This window comes from Schistocerca nitens, chromosome 8, assembly GCF_023898315.1.
Source record: "Schistocerca nitens isolate TAMUIC-IGC-003100 chromosome 8, iqSchNite1.1, whole genome shotgun sequence".
Taxonomy (NCBI): Eukaryota; Metazoa; Arthropoda; class Insecta; order Orthoptera; family Acrididae; genus Schistocerca; species Schistocerca nitens.
This window is the reverse complement of record NC_064621.1, coordinates 26,565,243-26,588,558: the sequence shown is the minus strand read 5'-3', so window position 1 is coordinate 26,588,558 and position 23,316 is coordinate 26,565,243. Positions and strand designations below refer to the sequence as shown.

General features: G+C 39.1%; 1 protein-coding gene across 3 annotated transcripts in view; it reads right to left on the bottom strand.

Annotated features, from left to right (window-relative positions):
- LOC126198524 (1-phosphatidylinositol 4,5-bisphosphate phosphodiesterase-like) overlaps window positions 1–23,316 on the bottom strand; it is a 590,920-nt gene that overhangs the window by 68,728 nt on the left and 498,876 nt on the right. For all 3 annotated transcript variants that reach the window (XM_049934913.1, XM_049934915.1, XM_049934914.1), the window contains exon 18: window positions 22,142–22,405. In XM_049934913.1, the coding sequence (XP_049790870.1) occupies window positions 22,142–22,405 (264 nt within the window). The remainder of the gene's footprint in view (window positions 1–22,141; window positions 22,406–23,316) is intronic.

Here is a 23,316-nt window from a genome sequence, read left to right as displayed (position 1 = left end):
GGCATTACTGGCAGCCAACACATAGGACAGTGATTCCCTGGTCTGCATGCTACTAGTCTCAGACCAATGGTGTAGGATGACACAGAATGTTGCAGGGAGTCAATTACTTGTTCCCAGATGGCTAACACAGATGTCAATGAGTTAGGATGTGCTTGGTGCACAATATGGCAATTCTCCATTTTGGTGGCCTGAAGTAATTGGCTGGAAGCTTGACAATGAGTATGCCTGCTCAAACACTCCTAGGCAGTGAAATATGGGCCTTCTGTCACATCTAAATTCTCAACAAATCTGGATATTTCATGATTCAACCAACTGTACAAATGGAGACGTCCAATGAGGCCCCTTTGTAAGGTGCTGATAATGCTGTCTCACTTGAACACATGACATCTACATGTCCTTCATAGTGATCACTCAACTTAACATCTGATGCTGTTCACACCCCTTATGTATCCTATCAGGATTGATAACAACACAAAAACAACTAATGCACTCTGGTGGCTGTGCTACCAGTCACAGAGCAATTGCAATTCTCACCATTTACATACCCATTCATGGTGAGTATTGTACAAAGTAACACTGATATCCAACAATGTATTCTGGGTACCAGTGTATATTCTCTGCTGGCCTTTAAAATTGTGACACCAAGAAGGGTAGCAAATAAAAGAAGTTTACTATGCATATACAGTACATTATGAAGAACAAATTGTTAAACTTTTAGTTGGTTTGGGTGTACACATGGTGCCACCTCAGGCAGCAACAACAGCTCTAAACCTTCTGGTCATCAACCCAAGTTGAGTTTGGATGAGAGAGATAGGTACGTTAGTCCATGCTGCTTAAGCTCTGTGCCAAAATTCATCAATTGTAGTGGCTGGCGAGTGGTGGCATGCCAGTCTTCTGGGAACTTATTACCTGAAGTTTTCACTAGGTGAGAGATCTGGAGAACACACCAGCCACGACAACAGTGGAATTCCCTTTGTATCACAGTAAGTCAGGGAAACATGGGCCTTGCTTTACCTTGTTTAAACATAATGTTATACAGATGCTGAAGATGGGCCCCAGCCGCCAGACTTAACACGGACATGCAATGGCCACTGTCCAAATTACCAGTTATGTGAACCAGAAATGATTCTGTTGTGCACCTAATCACATCCCAAACCATCATGCCAGAAGCCATATGATGTTGACAAATGTGGTCTAGCAATGTTCATTCTCCTTGGAACCTCCTCACAAGAAGCCAGAAGCCTGTAGCTGTCACAGCTATCCACCATCAGAGAAGAAATACCCAGTCAAATTATTTTGTAAATGTTGGCTACTATCAGGAAGACACCCCAGTGGCACAACAGCAATAATATTTTGATAATGTGCCTCTTGTCTCATTATCTGCTGTCAATATTTACCCAATGATGATTGCCCACTAATAGCAGCATGAAAAACGTAGTTTGACTTCTGGAAGAAAAGTGCATTGTTGTTGTTGTGGTCTTCAGTCCTGAGACTGGTTTGATGCAGCTCTCCATGCTACTCTATCCTGTGCAAGCTTCTTCATCTCCCAGTACCTACTGCTACCTACATCTTTCTGAATCTGCTTAGTGTATTGATCTCTTGGTCTCCCTCTATGATTTTTACCCTCCACGCTGCCCTCCAATGCTAAATTTGTGATCCCTTGATGCCTCAAAACATGTCCTACCAACCGATCCCTTCTTCTAGTCAAGTTGTGCCACAAACTTCTCTTCTCCCCAATCCTATTCAATACCTCCTCATTAGTTACGTGATCTACCCACCTTATCTTCAGCATTCTTCTGTAGCACCACATTTCGAAAGCTTCTATTCTCTTCTTGTCCAAACTGGTTATCGTCCATGTTTCACTTCCATACATGGCTACACTCCATACAAATACTTTCAGAAACGACTTCCTGACACTTAAATCTATACTCGATGTTAACAAATTTCTCTTCTTCAGAAACGATTTCCTTGGCATTGCCAGTCTACATTTTATATCCTCTCTACATCAACCATCATCAGTTATTTTGCTCCCTAAATAGCAAAACTCCTTTACTACTTTAAGTGTCTCATTTCCTAATCTAATTCCCTCAGCATCACCCGATTTAATTTGACTACATTCCATTATCCTCGTTTTGCTTTTGTTGATGTTCATCTTATACCCTCCTTTCAAGGCACTGCCAATTCCGTTCAACTGCTCTTCCAAGTCTTTTGCTGTCTCTGACAGAATTACAATGTCATCGGCGAACCTCAAAGTTTTTACTTCTTCTCCATGAATTTTAATACCTACTCCAAATTTTTCTTTTGTTTCCTTTACTGCTTGCTCAATATACAGATTGAATAACATCGGGGAGAGGCTACAACCCTGTCTCACTCCTTTCCCAACCACTGCTTCCCTTTCATGCCCCTCGACTCTTATAACTGCCATCTGGTTTCTGTACAAATTGTAAATAGCCTTTTGCTCCCTGTATTTTACCCCTGCCACCTTCAGAATTTGAAAGAGAGTATTCCAGTTAACGTTGTCAAAAGCTTTCTCTAAGTCTACAAATGCTAGAAACGTAGGTTTGCCTTTTCTTAATCTTTCTTCTAAGATAAGTCGTAAGGTTAGTATTGCCTCACGTGTTCCAACATTTCTACAGAATCCAAACTGATCTTCCCCAAGGTCCGCTTCTACCAGTTTTTCCATTCGTCTGTAAAGAATTCGCGTTAGTATTTTGCAGCTGTGACTTATTAAACTGATAGTTCGATAATTTTCACATCTGTCAACACCTGCTTTCTTTGGGATTGGAATTATTATATTCTTCTTGAAGTCTGTGGGTATTTCGCCTGTCTCATACATCTTGCTCACCAGATGGTAGAGTTTTGTCATGACTGGCTCTCCCAAGGCCATCAGTAGTTCTAATGGAATGTTGTCTACTCCCGGGGCCTTGTTTCGACTCAGGTCTTTCAGTGCTCTGTCAAACTCTTCACGCAGTATCTTATCTCCCATTTCATCTTCATTTACATCCTTTTCCATTTCCATAATATTGTCCTCAAGTACATCACCCTTGTATAAACCCTCTATATATTCCTTCCACCTTTCTGCCTTCCCTTCTTTGCTTAGAACTGGGTTGCCATCTGAGCTCTTGATATGCATACAAGTGGTTCTCTTCTCTCCAAAGGTCTCTTTAATTTTCCTGTAGGCAGTATCTATCTTACCCCTAGTGAGACAAGCCTCTACATCCTTACATTTGTCCTCTAGCCATCCCTGCTTAGCCATTTTGCACTTCCTCTCGATCTCATTTTTGAGACGTTTGTATTCCTTTTTGCCTGCTTCATTTACTGCATTTTTATATTTTCTCCTTTCATCAATTAAATTCAATATTTCTTCTGTTACCCAAGGATTTCTATTAGCCCTCGTCTTTTTACCTACTTGATCCTATTCTGCCTTCACTACTTCATCCCTCAGAGCTACCCATTCTTCTTCTACTGTATTTCTTTCCCCCATTCCTGTCAATTGTTCCCTTATGCTCTCCCTGAAACTCTCTACAACCTCTGGTTCTTTCAGTTTATCCAGGTCCCATCTCCTTAAATTCCCACCTCTTTGCAGTTTCTTCAGTTTCAATCTGCAGTTCGTAACCAATAGATTGTGGTCAGAATCCACATCTGCACCTGGAAATGTCTTACAATTTAAAACCTGGCTCCTAAATCTCTGTCTTACCATTATATAATCTATCTGATACCTTTTAGTATCTCCAGGATTCTTCCAGGTATACAACCTTCTTTAATGATTCTTGAACCAAGTGTTAGCTATGATTAAGTTATGCTCTGTGCAAAATTCTACAAGGCGGCTTCCTCTTTCATTTCTTCCCCCGTATCCATATTCACCTACTACGTTTCCTTCTCTCCCTTTTCCTACTGACGAATTCCAGTCACCCATGACTATTAAATTTTCGTCTCCCTTCACTACCTGAATAATTTTTTTTATCTCGTCATACATTTCATCAATATCTTCATCATCTGCAGAGCTAGTTGGCATATAAACTTGTACTACTATAGTAGGCATGGGCTTTGTGTCTATCTTGGCCACAATAATGCGTTCACTATGCTGTTTGTAGTAGCTAACCCGCACTCCTATTTGTTTATTCATTATTAAACCTACTCCTGCATTACCCCTATTTGATTTTGTATTTATAACCCTGTAATCACCTGACCAAAAGTCTTGTTCCTCCTGCCACCGAACTTCACTAATTCCCACTATATCTAACTTTAACCTATCCAGTTCCTTTTTTAAATTTTCTAACTTACCTGCCCGGTTAAGGGATCTGACATTCCACGCTCCGATCCGTAGAATGCCAGCTTTCTTTCTCCTGATAACGACGTCCTCTTGAGTAGTCCCCGCCCGGAGATCCGAATGGGGGACTATTTTACCTCCAGAATATTTTACCCAAGAGGACGCCATCATCATTTAATCATACAGAAAAGCTGCATGTCCTCGGGAAAAATTACGGCTGTAGTTTCCCCTTGCTTTCAGCCGTTCGCAGTACCAGCACAGCAAGGCCGTTTTGGTTAATGTTACAAGGCCAGATCAGTCAATCATCCAGACTGTTGCCCCTGCAACTACTGAAAAGGCTGCTGCCCCTCTTTAGGAACCACATGTTTGTGCATAAAATATCATTTTCGAAGCAATGTAACAGCGTTAAGCCAGCCAGGAACACCAGAAGAATCCTGAAGTAGATCGCAGCAGAATGGACAAAACACTGAGTTTATCAACTTTTTAAAAGTAATATGATGCAGCCTAACAGCCTCAGAAGGTTTTACCGTCAATGTGTGAAGACGAGAGGACCCCCATGAAAACTAATAGAGCAGTGAAGCTTTGTGAAAACATTTGTACGAGCACACGTAAGAGAAATAAGTAAACCATTGAAAGAAACACATTTTACTTTTCACAGGAGAGGGTAACACTTGTTAATTGTGTACCATGTTTATGTTCCATATTATAAACAATACTCAATGTCACATTATCTGCATGCACAACAGCCTGGGACCGCATTACAGACACCATTTCACAGTTGTTCGCAACACTTTTCAAACGGTGGTTCATGGAATGTTCAGCTGTAGTGACACAGCTCGTGCAGTGCTTTAAAATCACACATTTCATACAGCATTCTTAGCCATGGCAACAGTAACTTCTCCAACAATTTGTGGTACAATTGTCCACCAGCCTCTCCCAGGAGAAATTCACAAATCTCCAGTTAATTCAAACTGAGACAACACTGGTGAGGAAACAGGACATCTCAATATTCCACTGACGCATCAATACTTGCAAAGAATAGCAAGACAATTTTATGACCAAAGTCTTCCTCACCTTGTCCGGATCCATGTTGACTGTCTGCATCTGTAGTGTACACTGATGCCTATGTTTCAATCTTACATCACTGTGCCAGTCCAGTAACTACTAACAATGCAAACCCTGCAGCACCGAGTCTGAACATCATTCCTATAAAGTTAGATACCTATATGGTATATAGTTTTTCATCTACGCTGGCTCAAGTACTGAAAGTTTAATAATAACCACCTTTATTTGTTGACACCCCCTTACAAATGGTGAAATTACCATCACAATAAAATAAGAGAAATCAAGTACTGTAATGAAAGATTTACATATTCATTATGCTCATAAGTAATTTGAGAGTGGAGAATTAGAAAAGTAGACTGAAAGTCGTTTCATGAATTGCTACTCACCATAAAGATGACACGTTGAGTTGCTGAGAGGCAAAACAAAAAGTCTGTTACACATTTAGCTTTTGGCCAAAGCCTTCTTCAGAAAAAAAAAAAAAAAAAAAAAAACCACATATGTGCACAGGCACGCGCGTGTGCACTCTCTCTCTCTCTCTCTCTCTCTCTCTCTCTCTCTCTCTCTCTCACACACACACACACACACACACACACACACACACACACACACAAAAGCAAGTGCATCTCATGCACATACAGCTGCCATCTCCAGCAAGCTAAATTCATGCACACATGACGACCACCTTCATCACCTCCAGAAATCAACTGCGGTGTTGGATCAAAGTAGAAAACTGAAGGTGGGGCAGCAGCAGAGGGAGAGAAGAGAACTGTCTACTGGAGCATGCAGGGAAAATGTGGAGGCATGACAAGCCTGCTAGGCACAGCATTGGGAGGCAGGGAGATGGAGATGGACAGGGGATGGAGAGTGGAAAAGGAGAGGACCATGGAAGGGGAAAGATGGGTGGATGCATTGGCAGAGAGCAGGACACAATAAGGGTGTAGGAACATGAAAATGGAGGAGGTGGTGAGGGGACACAAACATAGCCCACATTGTGAAGCAGCCATTGAAATGAAGTGTGTTATGTTCAGCTGCATGTTGTGCCATAAGGTGGTTTACTTTGCTCTTGGCCACAGTTTGCTGGTGGCTGTTCATCAAGGTGGACAGCAGGTTGTGGTAGTCATACCAATGTAAAAAGCTGTGCAATGATTACAGTGGAGCTGGTAAATGACATGGCTGCTTTCACAGGTGGCCCAGCCCCTAATGGAGTAGGATAAACCTGTGACAGGACTGGATCAGGAAGTGCTGGGTGGGTGGAATGGGCAGATCTTGCACCTGGGTCTTTCACAGGGATATGATCCTTATGACAAAGGGTTGGGATTGGGAGTGGCATAGGGATGGACTGGGGCATGGTGGAGGTTGTGTGGGTGATGGAACACCACTTTAGGAGGGGTGGGAAGGTTCTTGGGTAGGACATCTCTCATTTGAGGGCATGACGATACGTAATCAAAGCCCTGACAAAAGATGTGGTTCAGATTTTCCGGTCTGAGTTGGTAGTGGGTGATGAAGGGGGCTCTCCTTTGTAGCTGGTCTTGGGGGTGATGGGATAGCTGGGGGAGTGTGGGGAAATGGCACAGGAGATCTGTTTACAGACTAGGTCTGAAGTATAGTGCCTGTCTGTGACAGCCTTGGTAGACCTTCAGCATACTTGGCAAAGGAGTACTTGTCACTGCAGATACATGATACCAGGGTGGGCATGCTGTATGGGAGGGATTATTTGTTTTGGAAGGAATGGCAGTTGTCAAACTGCAGGCACTGTTGGTGGTTGGTGGGTTTAAAGTGGATAGAGGTGTGGATAGAGCCATCAGAGAGGAGGACCAGGTGAAACAGATGGTTGTAAAGGAATTATTTTTCCATGATTATCAAGACAACTTACTTGATAACGGATCATTCTAAAGTTTTGTCTGGCATTGCATAAATATTTAACTCATAACAAGTATACGTTTAAAGTGTCTATATCCTTCAAATATAATGTACAAATTCTGAAATTCACATACTGTGTAGATGTCTACAATACCTCTGATTGATAATTTGTTCCCAATTTTAATTAATTTTCTTGAAATAGGCAAAATTTTAAGATTCGGTTAAGTTTCCTTTTCAATAATTCGCAGGCATGTCTTATTTTGAATAGTGGAAGTGAGAACAAAGTGGGAGCTGACAACAATGCCACTACAGAACCTTTGATGTACTGCTGGTGAGATTAGTCCAGTCAGTTCCCTGTCAGATGCCAATACTTTAAACTGGACTACAATACAGAGCAGTACTACTATGATAGAAAGAAATTTGATATCACTCAGACCATACTGTGTTTATCATAAGAATAAACCTGATGTAAACATTGCACTGTACGCTTCCACATTTGCTTGAATCTCATTGGGTTTTGTTTCAAGGGGAGTGAAAGCCAAGCTGTTTCCAGTACAGTTAAGTACGATGATAAGGATACATTTTAAATGCTGTGTTATATGCACACAGACTGAGTGATAATTCAGGTCAACAGCTTTACCAGCACATTTAACTTCGACAGCACTGACCAGTCAGCTGGTCCAAGTAACCTGCTACGATGTGTGCAGTTGCAGTTAAGACATAAAAAGAGATGAGCAGGGAAACAATATAGCTTCAAAGTCATTTAATTTTTAAAGAGAATGAAATAATGTTCAGCAAAATTCCAGCATGCTTCTTAGGTGACCAGACAGAAAGCTTAAAATGCTCTCGTTCTCAAGTAAAATAGTTTTCTAATTACAAACAAGAGTGATGAAAATTCCTACCTTAAACACAGGATAATTTTCCTGAGCAAGCTATGTTTGATGCAAAAGCATAATGCAGGGATTTCACCTTATTGTTGAATACTGAAGCCACTGAAGGTATTAGTTGCAGTCAATCATCTGGTAATCACTTAGCTCCTTCTTTGTCCAAAACCAAGAAGTACATTTCCATTCTGGAACTGTCATCCTCTACACTGATAATAAATGGATCAACAACAGAATCCATGAAGCCACATAGGTGCTGCATTTTCTCCTTTCTTTTATGACATGCCTTTCTATATCCCACCAGCATTCGGCTGTGACATGTGAAAAAGCTGTGTGTGTTAGTTCCAGTACATACAGCAGCTTAACAATCTTGTTATTTCTTGTGACAAACCCCTTAACTTGGCTCCAGATCATTTCTGATTGGTTCATATTGTAATGATAGAGTGGCAAATGTAAAAATGCACCATTTGTTTTGTGTGCCCGATGCTGTGAAAATGATTGTTTTTCATATTTCTATGACACTTATCATTCTGGCTCTTGTGAGACTACATCTGTGATATACAACAATGGACATAGTCCAAATAAAGAGTATTGGTTTTTCACTTTTACCCTAAAAAATTAGATTGTTATGTTTTCGTAATTTAAGCAAGCTTTATTAACAATCCTTTATAAAATATCGATAACTAAGGATTTATATTTGAAATGAAAACAGGAATTTTGCATGCAATATGTAATTAGAAACGAGAAGATGTGCATTACTCATAAAAAATTATGATGAATTTTGCAATTGCGAGGTTTAGGTATTTCAAATTGGGAAAAAAAAGAAAGATGACTGAGGCAAGACTTGAACCAGCCATCCATAAACTACACCATTATACTATGATACCGTGTGTGTGTCTATATATATACATATATAGGAGGAAGGGGAGGAGTAACACTTCATCAAAAAACTGGCAGAAGAAGCACCCCAAATCTGCTCTGGAATCCAGTGGGTAGTGGTCATCATGTGTTCACCCAGTTGGTGTGGCTGCTCGATGCTCTTCTTGATCTCAACAATCAAGTCGTAAACATGTGACCTTCACAGAATATCACCACAAAACAATTTTCAATTTGAATAATCATGATGGAACAAAAGGAAAGAAATCCACTACCCCAGGCATCAGTCTCTAGACTGAATCTTCCTGGTCATCGGATTCTGGGGGACCAGGAACATCATGTGCAGAGGAGTCGGAGCTTCTCAAAATCTCTAAGACCAAAAGAGAAAAACTACATAGGAACTCTCAACACAAACACACTTTACAAAGTAGGTTAACTCAAACAACTCACAAATACTGTGGAAAAACTCCACATAAAAATCCTTGCGACTCAAGAAACACGATTTACTGAAAGAAATCATTTTGATTCAGGAAACTTCAGAATCTATAAAGGAAAACCTGCAGTCCAGCTGAACAAGGCACCCAAACAATTTGGCACAGCTTTTGTTCTGCACAAATCAATTATAGACTCAATAATAAACTTCCATTCAACATCAGAAAGAATCTCGACAATCTCAGTAAAATCTGGAAACAAGGCATACACACTGATAAATGCACATGCCCCCACAAATGATTACAAAAGAAAAGATCCACAGGCAATAGATGACTTCTGGGAACTACTGGAGGAAACCTCAAATAAAATCCCTACTCATCACATGAAAATTATTTTAGGAGATTTCAATGAACAACTTGGCAAAGAGAAAAAATTCAGGAAAATAACGGGAATTCATACAGCTCACAAGAGAACAAATAAAAACGGTAAGAGACTGATAAACATCTGTAAAAATTTTGATCTTAAAATCATGTCTACACAATTCCTTAAACCTGTAAACAAAAACTTACAACATGGAAATCACCAAATTCAACTTTGGGTGAATTTCAGATAGACCATGTTGCCATATCTAATAAGAACACCAAAGAAATACTCAATGAATGAACAAGAAAAGGATTTTTTGAGTCAGACCACCATCTGCTGCAAATAAAGATTAGAATTCAACCTAACAGAAAGAAACCACCACTGAGCAAAACAGTTAGAATTGATCCAGAATACCTTAAACTTAACAAGAGGGAAATTCTCCAGGAAATTGGGCAATCAAATGCAACAAACTGGAAGGAACTTGCAGAAGTACTGAAAAACACTATGAAATTTGACAAACCCCCAAGAAAGAGAAAACACAGATGGTGCAACAGTGCATGTGATCAAGCAATAGAAGAAAGAATACAAGCTTGGAAAACTTTCAGTAGCAACAAAACTACAGAAAAATGGCAGGAATTTTTGAGAATACAGAAGAGTTCATCCAAGTCAATACGAAGAGAAAAATGTAGATATGATATAAGCCGGCTTAAAGAAATTGAACAAGAATTTATCAAGAACAACACCAGAAATTTTTACAAAATTTTCGAAGAAAACCTAACAAGGTATCAACCACCTAATCTGTGCTTTCACTGGCCTGATGGATCACTGGAAACCAACCCTAAAAAGAACTGTCAAATTTTAGGTAAATATTTTCATTCACTTTTCAAATGCGAGCCTCGGAAAGAACAACTAGATTCTGGAAAACCCACATCCAATCCCGATTCAAATCCACCGTCACTTAAAAGAGGTAAAGGAAACAATCAATTATTTGAAGAACAACATGTCTCCAGGGGAAGACAGAATCATAGCAGAAGTATAGAAATTAAATGACAATAATCTCACACAAGCAACCCACAGAATTATATCAAATATTTGGGAAACTGAACAAATACCTGCAGAGTTGAAATGTGCATTAATTCACCCTCTCCACAAAAAAAGGTGCAAAAACTGATCCAAATAATTACAGGGGAATTTGACTGCTCCCTGTAATATACAAAATTCTTTCAAAGGCCCTGTTAAACAGACTAGAAGAATATATCTAAAAACAAAGATGATGTGACTTACCGAACGAAAGCGCTGGCAGGTCGATAGACACACAAACAAACACAAACACACACACAAAATTCAAGCTTTCGCAACAAACTGTTGCCTCATCAGGAAAGAGGGAAGGAGAGGGAAAGACGAAAGGATATGCGTTTTAGGAGAGAGGGTAAGGAGTCATTCCAATCCCGGGAGCGGAAAGACTTACCTTAGGGGGAAAAAAGGACGGGTATACACTCGCACACACACACATATCCATCCACACATATACAGACACAAGCAGACAAGACTAGAAGAATAAGCGGACCAGTTAAAAGGGGAGTATCAGGCAGGGTTTCGCAAAGGTCGATCTTGCATCGAACAGATATGGAACTTAAAAACAATTTTGCAAATGAGAAGATGTACTGTGGTGCATGAGAAGATGTAATGTGGTAACTTTTGTCTATTTTAAAAAGGTTTACGATTCAATAGATAGACAAATATTATTTCACACGTTAGAGGAGTTCTGGATTGACAGGGGGGGGGGGGGGGGAATTTGATGGTTCAAATGTCTCTGAGGTCATCAGTCACCTAGAACTTAGAACTACTTAAACCTAACTAACCTAAGGACATCACACACATCCATGCCCAAGGCAGGATTCGAACTTGCGACCGTAGCGGTTACACGGTTCCAGACTGAAGTGCCTAGAACTGCTCGGCCACTCCGGCCGGCTTGACAGGAAAACAAGGTCAGTTATTCAACAGGTATTAACAGATACAACCTCCAAAGTTAAATTCATGGGAGAAACATCAGAAGCATTTCATATCCATAGTGGTGTTTGCCAAGGAGATGGAATGTCCCCCCTTCTGTTTAACATGGTTCTGGAAAATATTATGAGGACATGAGAAAAGGAAATAAAAGTAATTCAGCTTGGGATTAAAGAAGAGCAGAGAATTAGGGTGAAGTGTCTGGCTTTCGCGGACGATCTTGCCATTCTAATGAACAATAGAGAGGAAGCCAAACTTGAATTGGAAAAACTATACGAAATCTCACAGAAAACTGGGCTACCAATCTCCTACGAGAAAACACAGTATATGGAAAACAAACCTGTAGATAATCTCCCCATTACTACTCAATACGGGAAAGTGGCACAAGTTGCCCACTTCAGATATCTGGGAGAGATAATCTAACCATCAGGACTGAACTCAATAGCCAATAAAGATAGAATCTCCAGATTACAAAAAGCTTATAAGCTCACTTGGAATCACTATAAGAAGAAATCTATTTCTGTCAATGTGAAACTAAGGCATTACAACACAGTTGTCCTACCAGAAGCACTTCCTGTTGCAGAAACTACAGTGATTCATGGTCATTTAAAGATCAGAGAGATTGAAAAGCAGGAAAGAAAAACTCTGAGAAAAATATATGGACCAGTGTTTCGGGATGGAATTTGGATGAAGAGGCCAACTACAGAGATTTACAAAATCATAGAAACAATAACAGACACCATTAGAAAGAGAACGATGAAATTTTATGGTCATGTCATCAGGATGAATAAAGGCAGGCTCACAATACAAATCTTTGAGATAGTAAACAAGAGCAAAAAAAAAAAAAGACAAAGTGGATCACTGAAGAAGAAGAAGACATTAAAGAACTGGGGATCGCACACGACAACATAAACAACAGAGAACAGTTTAGAAACATTATAAAGAAACTCACACTAAAACAAGAACATAAGGAGAACAGAACGGGAAAAAGATGGTCGGAAGAATGCAAGAGAGAACGCAGTAAACGTATGAAGAGAATTTGGGAAGAACAAAGTAAGAAGAAGAAATCATGACTACTCAAGTTCAATCGCTCTCCCAAAAGGGAATAACCAAAAGTCTGTAAATCCATTAGAATATCTTAAAGTTTCATTTAATGTACATAGTAATAAGATATCTAATGCATAAGTAGAACCTACTTCCAAGAGTGTAACAACACCAGTGTACGTGTGATATGGCTTCTGACCAATCATTGCATTTGTGTTTGTTTACATCAGGTTTATTCTTGTGATGAACAGAGTATAGTAAAGGTGTATCAACTGGAGCAGGGAGTGGTGGGGAAGGGGGGTCACTTGCTCTCCAGCTTCCAAGTCTTGGGGGGATGGGAGGGAGAGTAGGACAAGATTTGGTGTCTATCCTATCCCCTCCCCAAAATTGACTTGAAGAGCTACATAAACTATGGACAGAGCCACATATAATGAATCTGTGATAAGTATTTTCATTGATAGCAGGTTTTGCTTATGGCTGAATCAAACTGTCACATCCTTGAGGGTAATATGCATCAGACAATGTTAAACATCTTATACTTCAAATACGTTCTGTCCCATCCTGTTGTAAGATTCCACAGAGGAATGGAAGATCTAGTAAGTCAGAATAGTTTGTTTCTTATCCACAAATACATTATGAAGAAAAGAGTGGCAATGTTCTCTGTTGTGGTAGCATTAGGTTTATACACAAGTTGAGCAACAGAAGACCACAGAAAGAAACATCTTTTTTTAAAGATGGTTCCTGTAACTGGAAGTAAGCTAAATATTACTTCAAAATAGATGAAAAGAGACTTTTTCACTAACAGATTGCCATAGTTATTCAGCATAATGAAAGCAGAACACCTATGGTCATCCAAGACATGTTACATCTGCTGGCCAACAGGAGTAAGCTAGCACCCCTTTATTAGTGACTATTAGTTCACAATGGTTACTGGATTGAACAGGAAAGGCACTCAGAGTTCATAAAACAGTCACTGGAAATATCATGACACTTCTGGGGCTGACATTGATGGGGCTGCTAAGTGCTATACCACCTACTGCACTCCCCTGACTTAAGCCCTCGTAAGTTCAACTCGATTTCTAAACTGAAGGAAACACTTCATGGCATTTGCTTCAGAACTGCTACAAAATCGTTGGGCAATAGAAGGCGCCGCTCGAACTGTCAACACAACTGGCACTGTTAAGAGTATCCTACGACTTCCACATCGCTGGCAACAGATTATACACAACGCTGGTGACTACTCAGAAGGTCAGTAAAACTTTGAAACACGTATCTATTTTGTATGAGCTGTAAATAAATACATTTTATGGAATTATGAAAGATTCAACATCAGATACATTTGAGCAGGACCAGTTCACTTTTTCTGTATGTTTCAATGATTGTGAAATGCTCAAAATAAAATAACTTGTTCTGGGTCTATACAGTCTGCCACACTCCAGGGCACAAACATGGCAACTATCACTAAAGATATTATTCTAAGACTCTCACTAGAAATGATGTTCCCGTGTACCTACTGTTTTATTGGTATAGCCAATACGTCTGGGTGAAACTCAGGTGTAAAGAAAATCCTTCATCAGAACCAGACAAAAGCTATACCATGCACTGCAGTGACCACTGTTTTGATCTTGCATTATATTCAAAAGGAAAAAGGTATAAGCAGATGTTGTGTTACCATCTGGTGTCACTGAAATGAATCCAAATTTGACATTTCAATTTAAACTGCACCTACCACGCAAGGAGGGCCGGGTTCGATTCCCGGCAGAAGACTGGGTGGTGTGTGTCCTCCATCATCATTTTCATCATCATTGACACGCAAGTTGCCGAAGTGGCATAAACTAAAAAAGACTTGCAATACGGCAGCCGCACCCCGATAGGGGATATCCTGGCCAATAAAAGGCATATGAGCATTTCATTTCAAGTCACAAAATCAATGTACCACTTGCTATTAATTACAATTTTCAACAAAAACTGATTTGTTGATTTTAGCAACCTAATAAAACGTGAGATATAGAGTTAATGTCATGATCGCAGGAAGGTGCAACTCTAGTTCCCATAGTGGAGAATGCTACAACATTTACTGATATGAACTAACCCAGAGTTTGGGCTAGGCTACAGATCAATCTCTCCCCACAACCAAGTTTTCAGAGTAGGGACAGGGGCTGTGAGGGGGGGGGGGGGGGGGGAGTGCAATATAGTACTCTATCCAGAAGTTTAAATATAGTACCTTACTTCGACTGCATACTAAACTACTAAATAAAAATGAAAGTTAAATCCCTGATAGGATCTAAGGTCACCATATTTATCTGCCAACATCATATTTTCTGACACTTTATTCCAACAAATTCTATGAAAAGATGAATTTTTGGAGAGAGTACTTTAATGCGATGTTTGTTTGCTTTGCTGGGTGCTTAATGTTTTTCATACTTTCCAATCTAAACTCGAGTCATTGAATGTTTTGTGTGTGTGTAATATGCAGTGATTATAAGCCCATAAAATGAAATTGTGATGTTCCCATGACATCATGGGTCTTGTGAGATTGGCTGACAGAAGCAAACCGAGCAGTGGCCACGTTGATTTGTTTGAAAAGCTAGCATGTCATATTTGTTTGTTATCGTATTTATACTTGGGTATTATGGACATATATAGTTTAAGTGATAAACTACATTAAAGACGTCTCCCAAATGTGTTATTTTTAGTAAAGGTCACTGTGCTAAAGTATCATGGAATGTGAGATCGATGTTTCAACATGTTACCAGAGATTTTTACACGTTTCATTTAGTAGGCTAAATTGGTACTTAGGCCTACAACCAATGAATTGCTCATCATCTAGTAATGCACTTTCCACTTATCGTAATTCATTTGTTTATAGATGAAATCAGCTCATCTCCCCTTCTACATTGTGATAGAGTCTATGACAATTTCATTAAAATTTGGTCAATACAGTAGTTCTTTTTCAGACTCATGTTCCAAATTTTTGCTTAATAAATAGCAAGCTGAATTCGTGTAGGGCTATTTTCAAGCATGTGGTATGCTGCAGTTATTCATAAGAAATTAAAACTCACTTGAGCTCAGGCACAATACACTCACAAAAAGAAACTGGCTAACAATGATAACAGGACATTTTTAATGTGTATTTCCTCTATAATGTATATTTCCTCTATGTATTTCTAAAACTCCCACTAGATGCTGACACTTGATGTTACCATATTCCAGTGCTCTCTATTGCGTCATTTACAAACTTATTCGTACACAGATGGAGTTGCCAATAATATTGGGGGAGGGGGGGGGGGGGGAACTATCTAAATTACTATCAAAACCAAGCATCAAGTAATGATGTATCAAAGCATGATACTGATGTACAGAGACAGTGATTCGACAGTGAAATACCAGCCACTCTAGTGATTCCACTTTTATGTAAGCACCAGAATGTGAAAATCGTGTGGAAGCTGGTACGACACCCTTAGGCTCTGCTAGTTGAGCTATTGAGAGGCCATTCAGATGGCCCATATGAGCTATACTCTGTAGAAGACATGCTGTATTACATAGAGCTAATGAGCATTTCAAGATGTAGCCTTAAGACTAGCTACTACCTGTTCGAGAAACATCAGTCTATAACAGTTCCAAAAACATTGACTGTCAATTTTCTACATCTACATCTACATCGATACTCCATAAGCCACCGTACGGCGTGCAGCAGAGTATCTTACGACTACTGGTCATTTACTTTCCTGCTCCACACACAAATAGAGTGAGGGGGAAAATGAATGTCTTTATGCCTCCATATGAGCCCTAATTTCTCATACTTTATCTTCATGATCCTTACGCGCAGTGTATGTTGGCAGCAGCAGAATTGTTTGGCAGTCAGTTTCAAATGCTGGTTCTCTAAATTCTTTTAACAGTGTTTCTTGAGAAGAATGTTGCCTTCCATCCAGGGATTCACATTTGAGTTCCTGAAGTGTCTCCATAGCACTTACGTGTTGTTCAAACCAACTGGTAACAAGTCTAGCAGCCCGCCTCTGAATTGCTTCAGTGTTTTCCTACAATCTGACCTGATACAGGTGCCAAACACTCTAGCAGTACTCAAGAAGAGGTCGCACTAGCATATTATGCAAGTCTCCTTTACAGATGAAACACTCTTTTCTAAAATTCTCCAAATAAACCAAAGTCAACCACTAGCCTTTTCTACTACAGTTCTCACATGCTTGTTCCATTTCGTATCAATTTGCAACATTATGCCCAGATATTTAAATGACTTGACTTTGCCAAGCAGGACACTATTAATCCTGTACCCAAACATGGCAGGTTTATTGTTCCTACTCATCCAGATTAACTTACACTTTTCCACATTTGTAGCTAGCTGCCATTCATAACGACAACTAGAAATGTTGTCTAATTCTTTTTGTATCTTCCTACAGTCACTCAACTTCTACACCTTATCATACACCACAACAGCATCATCAGCAAACAAGATTGCTGTCCATCTTGTCTGCCAAATCATTTATGTCTATAGAGAACAACAGCGATCCTAAAACACCCCCGACAATATCCTTGTCTCTGACGAACATTTGCCGTCAAGGACAACATAATGGATTCTATTACTTAATAAGTCTTCGAACCACCCACATATCTGTGAACTTATTTCATACATCCATACCTTCATTAACAGCCTGCAATAGGGCACTGTGTCAAATGCCTTCTGGAAATCTAGAAATATGGCATCTGCTTGTTGCCCTTCATACACAGTTCACAGTATATCATGTGAGAAAAGGGCACGCTGATTTTTGCGTGAGCAATGCTTTATAACATCATGCTGCTTCAAGGACATAAGTTTCTCAGTCTCAAGAAAATTTATTATATTCAAACTGAGAATATGTTCAAGGATTCTGCAACAAACCAATGTTAGGGATATTGGTCTCTAATTTTGTGGGTCCATTCTTTTACCCTTCTTATATACTGGAGTCATCTGCACTTTTTTCCAGTCACTTGGTATTTCATGCCGGGCAAAAGATTCACAATAAATGCAGGCTAGGTTAAGAGCCAATACCATAGAGTACTTTTTGTAAAACCGAAATGGGATTCCATCCGGGCATGGTGATTTGTTTGCTTTCAAAAGTTTCAGTTGTTTCTCTATGCTAGGGACACTTATTACTATATCATCCATATGGGAGTCCATTCAGTGGTCAAATGGCAATATGCCTGTATCATTCTCCTATGTGAACAACTTTGGCTTTCATTTTGCTTCAACTGGCACACCAGACAGGACAACAAGGGACTGAGTGGACACCTTAGGCCCAATTTACAATCTTACATAGGACCAGAATTTTCTCGGGTTCTCTGCCAGATCTTCTGCCAAGGTGTAATGGTGGTAGTTGTTGTTGCAAGCTTCGTGCATAGATCTTTTCACAGACGCACAAATCTCTACTAACCTTTGCTTGTCATCATTTGTGCATTCTCTTTTGAATCGAGAGTGCAACAGCCTCTGCTTCCTTGCCATGTTCTAAATTTCATTACTAAACCATGCGGGCATATTTATCAGGGAAATAATAAAAGTGTCTCTTATAATTTAAATTCTGTAATCATTTATTGATAAATATATGACAAATGTCTGCTTGTGTCTGTATGTGCGGATGGATATATGTGTGTGTGTGCGCGAGTGTATACCTGTCATTTTTTCCCCCTAAGGTAAGTCTTTCCACTCCCGGGATTGGAATGACTCCTTATCCTCTCCTTTAAAACCCACATCCTTTCATATTTCCCTCTCCTTCCCTCTTTCCTGATGAAGCAACCGTTGGTTGCGAAAGCTTGATTTTTGTGTGTATGTTTGTGTTTGTTTGTGTGTCTATCAACCTGCCAGCGCTTTCGTTTGGTAAGTCACATCATCTTTGTTTTTAGATATAAATATATTTTAATATATATTTTGGGGCAGCTCTGCCTCTTAGCCTTTAACTATGAGCCATACCTGGTTGCTGGCCTCCTGAATGACTTTATACAAGCAGCTCAATTATAGATGAAGGAGATCAAACCTATGTAAAATGGCTCAAAAAGTTTGAGACTCTTTTTGTTTGACAGTTGCTACTGAGGTTTTTGGACTCTGCAAAGAACTGGTTCTCTACAAAACCTAAATATTAATGCAGATGGAGTGAAACATTCTGTAGACATTATAAAATAGCTCTTCATATCTTAGTACTGAGGAAGCATTTGATATGCTGTCAGAGAAAGCTAAGAAATATTCTAAGAAGCTAAATATGAAAGACCCAAATATCTTTATGGCCAAGAAAAACACCTGCAACTCTGAAACACATGGAATTATCATCTGTCGCTGAAGAAATCAAGAGATTCTAAGGTGACTCTCCTGTCTTGAAGGGAAATTTGTTATCCCTTCCCAAACAAATCTTCCATCTACATGAAGTTTCAAAGAGTTGCTTGGAGTACGCACACAGCAAACTTTAAACATGGACACACTTCATGAACAGCTCAAAATGCTGTGAGCCATTATGACTGGCTTACTGCCATATAGTGTACCCTCTACTGACAAAAACTTCCTGCTGAATGTGGTAGAGTTAACGAACTGTTTCAGAAAGTTATGATTATGACAGTTCCAGTATTATTAGCATCCTCCAAGAGGTCATTCATGCATTATGATGACTTAAAACTTGCCTCAGATCAAGGACGCAGTTGAGATTCTCCCATTTACACCCCATCCGTGTTTATCAAGAGAGGTTCAGGAAAATTTATATTATGGACATCATGAAAGACTTTGCTTTACAAAATATGGAAAGGAAAAATTCATCCACAAATTGTTTGTGTGGTATTTGAAATCTAAAAGGGAACAAAGTAATTGCCTTCTTTCTCAAAGAGATCATGTTTTTCTTTTTTCTATTAAATTGTAATGCACAGTGTCCACAATAATAATAATAACAACAACAATAACATGAGGTTATATGAGAGACTGATATTGCAGTCTACAGTAAATCTGAACTCCTGTTTGTAAAAAGTCTCAGACCAAAGTAGAATTAATATACAGTGAAACCTCTTTATAACGTTCCTACATATAATGTTTTCTTCTATGTTACATCCGTTTTTTTGTCCTGACTAAAAGCCCATATAAACAATGTTAAATTTTCCTCTTTACTGCGTTTCCTCTACATTACAATTTCCTCCATGTAATGCTCATATTTTTGGAACCTTGGTCAATTATTTACCTCTTTATAACATTTAAGTGACTGGATGTAGATGCATTGTTTCCGTTCTGTGGATGCACAGTTTGCTCGGAAAGCCCACTCTCAGCGTGTTTCATATGTCAGTGGCAGAACCCCGTCATATGACATGTGACGCACATTCTGCTTGTGTTCTTTTTGGCATCATTTCAGTCGATGCTTTGTATTCGTAGCGTGTTGTGTGAGCTGAGCAGCAAAAGGTTCATGTGTCTAGTGAGAGTGTGTCTTCGATCTAACAATAACCGGGAAGCCAGCAGAGCTCACAACTGAAGCTGAATATTTTACAGGCAATGAATTTAATTATGTACCCGTGGAGGGAAGTCAGTGCTGAAATTATTAAAAACTGTTTCACAAAAGCGGGATTCTGTGAGAATGAGATGGCAGCTCCTGTGGAATATGTTGCAAGTGATTTGCAAGAGTTTCAGGAATTAATAGGCAGTGATTCTGTCACTTTTGAGGACTTTGTGGCTGTGGATGATAACGTGGTAACCACAGGATAACAAAGTATTGAGGAGCTGAATGCAGAGAGAAGCTTGGAGACTAGTCGTGGAAGTGAAAGTGACAATGACAGTGACAAGAAAGATGACTCTGTGCCCTCATATACTAAAGCAGCTGAAGCCTTAGAAACATTCAGGAGATATATGATGGCCCATACACTTGAGGACAGAACAGTAGTTCAACTTGCTCATTTGGAGCAAGAAATGATTGCCATAGAGTCTAGGAGAAATAGAAAACAAACATGCTTGCTTGAATATTTAAAAAAATCATAGGTATGTGATTTTCAGATTGCATAGGTTCCTAGAGTTTTCTGCAAATTTAAGTTCCGCTTCATAATTTAATTATTAAAGTAATTTTTTTGTAATGATTTTTTTTTAATCTGCACCATTTACTATGTTTTTATGTAATATGTTCAGTATGTCATAAACAAAATTTGGCTCATATTCTATAATTGGATCAACTGAAACACAGGATACCACCTGTCAGCTTTGGACAATGATGTCAATCCTTAAGAATCTGTTATAACTTTTTACAGTGCAAACTGATTCATTTACTTTCACCCATCCATCTACTAGGCCCCATGTTTTAATTACAAAAAGCTAATCATTTGATACATTGCTCATTTGCAATGAATATCATATTATAGTGTTGTGAAAATTTAAAATGTCATCTATGGCACCATTTGTCAAAGCTGATTAGTGGTATCCAGATCTTCAGTAATGCCCTATAATTATTATTTGGAAGCCTTCCTCTTTATAGTGTTTTCCTTTATATAGTGTTCAGAATTTGTGGTTCCTTGAAAAACGTTATATAGAGGTTCCACTGTATCCCCAGCCATATGATGTCTTTTTCAAAATTAAAAGAACAAAAGTGTTTCCAAGAAGCAGGACATATAAATCTGGGACGATATTTATGACTTTTAATATTAATTAATTTCTTTTTGTAGAACAATACAACACTGACTCCCTAATACAATGTCCCACACTATTAATGAATGGAAAATCCAGGGTGGAATAACGACAATATTGTGAAAAGGATAGTTGCTCCTCACCATACGGCACAGATGTTGAAAAACAGGGCTTCCTCAGAACAGATAGCACGCACGCACGATCACGTGCACACACACACACACACACACACACACACACACACACACACACAGACAGAGTCTCTGACTGCCAAGGTCAGAGTCACGCTCTTCCCAAACTACTGGTATACACATAAGCTTAATGGTTTAACTGAAAGCTATATCTCCAAGTTTGCTTACCCCCTCCCTCTCCCCCCTCCACTGTCTCATCACTAAAAGAAGTAGTTGGTCTGCCAATATAGACTAGGTTTACTGACTTAGGGAAATAAAGAAATTTTTTGTAATCTTTAAACTGTATGTTCAGCCTCAGGTACAAAATCTAATCCCACTTGTGTGATCTGAGAGTCAATATGTAATTCGAAATAACTGATGTCCCTGACAACTGTTGCTGTTTATGTCAATTGTTTGCAATTTATGCAAACTGGGAGACAGGCAGCTGTTCAGTAACAATGAGTTTGGTGAGTGACTGGAGCTCGCAAACATTTCACTTTTCACACTGATACAACATGTTAAGCCCAAATGGGGCAAGTTTACTTGCCATAGTGTTCCTCAAGCGTTGCAGGGCCACTGGACCTTCGGTCAGAAGACTTCCCAGATTTCCTGCTGCCGCCACTGCTGCTGCCCAATCCTCTGCTGCCATCCTCGCTACCACTGTCACCAGCTCCTCCTTCACTTCCATCACCTACCACAGTTTCAGGAGTCAACATTTCCATCTGTTCGGCACCCATTGCCTTCATATTCTCCACCATCTTCTCTCGAGCAGACAAGAAAGCACATGGGTCTGACAGTGCATTCATTAAATCTGAAACATGTACCACTCTTATGTTTTACTGAACATCTCCTTTAAAGATGTCAATCACAGTCCAGTAAATATAACATAAATGTGCTTTGGAAAATGTTTCGAAAAAGTTTCTACAAAAGTGCAGTTTTTCTAGTGTAATTTATATATGTTGGCTTTTCAAATTGGTAGGAAACTGTCCACTAAAAATGTTTATCCCATTTTACCAGTGAAAGTGTTTCACGTTTACAGCGGACATTTTCAGGGTTTTTCAGGGGCTAGTATTGTGCCCGAATACACAAATTATATTCACATATTCAAAAAAACACACAAAAATAATGAGCAATAGCTCATCTCTATTGATACATTCAAAAGGCATTAAAATCATTCCAAACATAAATACTATATTTGTTTCTCCCTCATGTCATTTCTTTCACATACTGGATACATATATCACATATATGTAGAAGTAGGCTTTAAAAATAAATACAAAGAAAACTGAGTGTATGGTGAGTGTGACCAACAACATGATTTACATTATGTAAATTTGGGTATTAAATGCTGTTTTCCATTTAAATACCTAGGTGTAACTAACTCCAGATGGAAAGAGTGTAAAAGATAAGATAGGGCAAGGGAAACGTGTTATTCATGAATTAAACTCAATCCTTTGGAATAAAAAGATCACAGTTAAAAACAAACAGATTATATAGAAGACAACTGTAGAAACCAAATGTACATATGGATTGTAAGTTTGACAAATAAGAAAAAGAGAAAAAGATCATGGTATCCACAGAGATGGATTACTGGAGACTAGGTACTGGAGTCTCAAGGGGGAAAAATAGATGTGGAAGAGGACATAAGGAAAGCTATGGAGAAGATGAGGTTACTACAATATGGCCATTTAGAATTATTGGATGATAAAATATGTTCAAGAA